The sequence below is a fragment of the Habropoda laboriosa genome, unplaced genomic scaffold (assembly GCF_001263275.1).
Source record: "Habropoda laboriosa isolate 0110345459 unplaced genomic scaffold, ASM126327v1 scaffold22, whole genome shotgun sequence".
In the NCBI taxonomy this organism is placed as follows: Eukaryota; Metazoa; Arthropoda; class Insecta; order Hymenoptera; family Apidae; genus Habropoda; species Habropoda laboriosa.
In genome coordinates this window covers 4,015,754-4,020,577 of record NW_017100261.1, presented here as the reverse complement: position 1 = coordinate 4,020,577, position 4,824 = coordinate 4,015,754, and the positions used below count along the sequence as shown (strand labels likewise).

Below are 4,824 nucleotides of genomic sequence, written 5' to 3'. Positions count from 1 at the left end.
CAAAGTGATCTTCTTACAATTTCTTCCTTGGAAGAACATGGATTTATATTATATCAATTATTATGGCAAGATCCTCAACATCGTAAATGGTATACTGGTGTAAAGAATCAAAATGGAAATTGGGTAAATGAAGCTGATAATACTCAATTATTAAATATGGATAATGCATTTTTACCAGAACCAAATGATAACATACTCAATAAAGATTATCTGGTATATGCTTACCATAATAATTTACAACGTTGGGGACTAGAAAAAGTAACTGGCAGAGAGAAGTTATTATATATTTGTGAAGCCCCAATTTCTAATTTACATAACTTAGTAGATTATGATCGTACTTACCAATATGGTATTGAAATAGATAATCCTAATGAAGTACCTAGAGGACCATATTTTATTAAACAACCTACAGATAAAATATTTGATGTATCAACAAGAAAAATAAGTAATGATGTTTCATTGAGCTGTTTGGCAGGTGGTTATCCTGCTCCAACATATGAATGGTTTAAAGAAGATTATGAGAATGACAGATTAATTGCCACAAAAATAAATCCACTAAACAATACTAGATATACTGTAAGTGGTGGTACTTTAATAATTTATGAACCTGATCAGGTAAATAATATTTTAAATTTTAATAATTTGTGTTAAAAGAAAATTGTTTTTAAATAATATTAATTAATAATTTTTAGACAGAAGACAGGGGTTCATACCATTGTAAAGCAACAAATAAGTTTGGTATAATTATATCAGAAAGTGTGGAATTGTCATTTGGATATATTTTAGAATTCAATTTAAAACGTTCAGAAGAACGTGGAGATCAAAATTGGGGTAAAGCTGTATATTGTGATCCGCCGCAAAATTTTCCTGGAGTAAAATATTACTGGGCACGTGACTATTTCCCTAATTTTGTGGAAGAAGATAAACGTGTCTTTGTTTCCAATGATGGTGCACTTTATTTTTCTGCATTGGAAATGATTGATCGCGGGAATTATTCTTGTAATGTTCAAAGTGTTGCATCTGATACTGGTCGTAACGGACCATTCTTCCCTTTAAGGGTTGATCCACACCGTAATTATTTCTTTTTTTCTTTAATCCATTGAGAAAAACAAAATATTTCATATTTTCATATTTCAGCTTCTTTTCAACAATTGAAGTTCCCCAACAATTTTCCAAAAGTATTTCCAGATGCCCCAATTGCAGGAGAGGAAGTTAGATTTGAATGCATTGCATTTGGATAGTAAGTTAAATCTTTAAAATAGATGTCTCACTATGTTGTTTAATAATTCATAATATTCAAAGTGATAAATTATAATTCTTTCTTTGTATGGTATGAGTTAATATTTTTTATAAGATATATAATATTTATCACCATTTTTTAATTTAATATAGTCCTGTTCCATCATACAATTGGACAAGAAGAGGGGCATCACTACCACGTGGAACATACACAACTAGTTACAATCGAGTATTAATAATACCAAAAGTACATGTTGATGATCAAGGAGAGTATATTTGTAAAGTTCATAACGACAGATTATCGATCGAAAACTCTGTCAGGCTAACCATTCAAGCAGCTCCTAATTTTACCATTCCATTGGTGGATAAACATATGGATAATAGAGGAGAGTTAACTTGGACTTGTGAAGCATTTGGAATACCAGATGTAACTTATAGTTGGTTTAGAAATGGTGAAATATTAGATATGGAAACTCTTCCTTCTGATGATAAAGATCGATATTCTATACAAGACAATGTTTTAAGTATAAAAACTTTAAATCCAGAACAAGACCAGGCTATGTATCAATGCCGTGCAAAAAATCAATTAAAAACAAAGTACTCATCTGCACAACTTAGAATTTTATGTAAGTTATTATGTAAATATTCAATTTACCATATGTCACAGCGCATAACGTGAATTTTTTAAATTAAAATTAATGTATAAAAAGGAACTTTACACGTTATATATAATCCTATACATTATAAAACCTGGAGAAAGGTGGATGAAATGCTTAATAAGCTTAATATAAACAAGGGAAAACTCTGTAGACAGAATTGATAATTAAAGTGATTAGTACTCTTCGGTAAATAATGTATAAAATTCAAATTCAAAGTTTAATTTAATACTTCTCTATATTGCAGCACTAAAACCATCTTTTAAGAAACGACCTATGGAACCCGAAACTTATGCAGCAGAAAAAGGTAATGTTACAATCTTGTGTAATCCTGAAGCTGCACCCAGACCAAAATTTGTTTGGAAAAAAGATGGAAATGTCATTGGTTCTGGTGGTAGACGTAGGATTTTAGAAACTGGCAATCTCATAATTAGTCCCGTTTCAAGAGATGATGAAGGCACGTATGTTTGCACTGCAACGAATCAATATGGAAATGATGAAACTCGTGGACGGCTAATAGTACTACGTAAGATTAAAAATAATTTCATGGTACGTAATTATCATTTTATAGAACAATATTTAAAATACAAATTGCAATTAAAGGTGGTCCACAATTTCTGAATAAGTTACCACAACTTATACAAATGGCAGTTATGCAAAATCAAACTTTGCGTTGTATGGGAGAAGTAGATGAAATGCTAGATGTAGCATATATTTGGAAACATAACGGTTTACGTATTAGAGATGAAGATTTAGTAAATAATCCTAGAATAACTATTGATGCTGAAGAACTTAACATAATAAATGCTACATTCGCAGAAGCGGGAGAATATGAATGTATAATTAAAAGTGCAGTAGGTGAAATATCTAGTAAAACAACAGTTACAATAGAAGGACCACCAGGACCACCTGGTGGTGTAAAAGTTGAAAATATTGTAAAAACTTCTACAACTCTACGTTGGACTGATGGTGCTTTTAATGGTAGACCTATTACTATGTATACTGTTAGTGCAAGAACAAATTGGAATCATACATGGTTTAATATCATAGAAAGTATGTGAATATAATTATCTACAATATAAGTTCATATGGTTATACAAATTTTATGATAGAAATCTATATAATTTAAATATTATTTCAGATATTACTGCTACTGAAGTAGATAGATATAATGGTAGAAAAGAGGCTTATTTGGAGAATGTTTTAAATCCTTATACTACGTATGAATTTTGTGTATCTGCTTATAACGAATTAGGGTACAGTCCACCTTCATCGCCTTCTCCGCAGCACAGTACTCCATCAGATAAACCGACGAAGATTCCATCTAATATAGGTGGAGGAGGAGGGAAAATTGGAGACCTTACGATAATGTGGGATCCTTTACCAGCTTCTGATCAAAATGGTCCAGGAATCTATTATAAAATCTTTTGGCGTCGAAAGTATCATGAGACAGAGTTTCAATCGTTATCTTTAAAAGAATATGGTAATGTTGGTAGAAGTGTCGTTCAAATACCACAACAATACTATTATACAGAATACGAAATCAAAGTCCAAGCTGCTAATGCATTGGGTTTTGGACCAATTTCTAATGAAGTTACAATATTTAGCGCTGAAGACATGCCCCAAGTAGCTCCTCAACAAGTTGCTGCACTCAGTTACAATAGCACTAGTTTAAATGTTAGTTGGTCAGGAATTGAACAGACTCGTGAAAGAATACGAGGCAAACTGATAGGTCATAGGATAAAATACTGGAAAGAAAGTAATAGAGAAGAAGATGCAGTATATTATTTGTCTAGAAGTACAAGACCTTGGGCTCTTGTAGTTGGTTTGCAACCTGATACTTATTATTACGTTAAAGTAATGGCTTATAATTCGGCTGGAGAAGGCCCCGAGAGTGAACGATATTTAGAAAGAACTTTCCGCAAAGCACCACAAAAACCACCATCTTCTGTCAATATATACGGCGTAAATCCTTCAACAGTTCGAGTTGTATGGCGTTATGTACAACCAAGTTTAGAAGAAGAACCATTAATAGGTTATAAAATACGTGTTTGGGAGTTAGATCAAGATATGAGTACTGCGAATGATACTATTATACCTGGTGGTTCGAAATTAGAAGCTGATATTACGAATCTCAGTCCTGGTAAAGCATACCATTTACGTGTTCTTGCATTTAGCAATGGTGGAGATGGACGTATGTCAAGTCCAACGCATACATTCCAAATGGGCGATGCAGCTGCTTTTAGGAGTAGTGCTAGTAAGAAGATTTGGAATGTTACTTTAAGTATATCATTGCTATTATTATTAAGAATTTAGAAAAACGTGTGCTATGAGTACATCTTTTGTATAATGCAGATTTACTATATCATTAGCAACAAATTTCCAAAAGAATAATGTATTAAGTATTTTTATGAGAAGATAAAGACATCAATTAAATGTTGTTTTGAGGTAACTAATCTATTAAACAATGGTACTTGATGAGAATTGCAATAATATTTAATAAATTTTTATAGTGCGGCCAAATGAACATTATTGGATAATAATGTGCGAAATTTTAATGAATTTTGATGATAATATTAATAATACTAGACATTTAAATTGAGATTTATAAAACCATTGAAATATATGTCCATTTACTTTATTGTTGTAAAATTGAATTTCGTTTATTGTAAAGTGTTAAGTTTTACAATAAGCAAAATAATGTTATAAAATAAGTTTTGAATTTTAAATCATAACAATTAAGAAAATAATTTTTCAAGAATATTTACGAATTTAACTGTAATTATTTTATAAGTAGGAACTATGATTTCATCTTTTAATTAAGAATTTTTATGCAAGAAATCATATCAATCCGTCCATTAATACCTAAATGACAATATAATAATTATCACATTAATATATTTTAATAAATTTTAATTTATTCTAATGT

At 30.7% G+C, this 4,824-nt stretch overlaps 1 protein-coding gene across 1 annotated transcript in view; it reads left to right on the top strand.

The window, feature by feature from the left end:
• Positions 1 to 4,824, top strand: part of LOC108572622 (contactin) — an 8,857-nt gene that overhangs the window by 185 nt on the left and 3,848 nt on the right. The window contains 7 exon segments of the mRNA XM_017934878.1: positions 6 to 615; positions 693 to 1,071; positions 1,138 to 1,240; positions 1,393 to 1,865; positions 2,143 to 2,421; positions 2,499 to 2,948; positions 3,037 to 4,219. Of these exon segments, the coding sequence (XP_017790367.1) occupies positions 6 to 615; positions 693 to 1,071; positions 1,138 to 1,240; positions 1,393 to 1,865; positions 2,143 to 2,421; positions 2,499 to 2,948; positions 3,037 to 4,219 (3,477 nt within the window).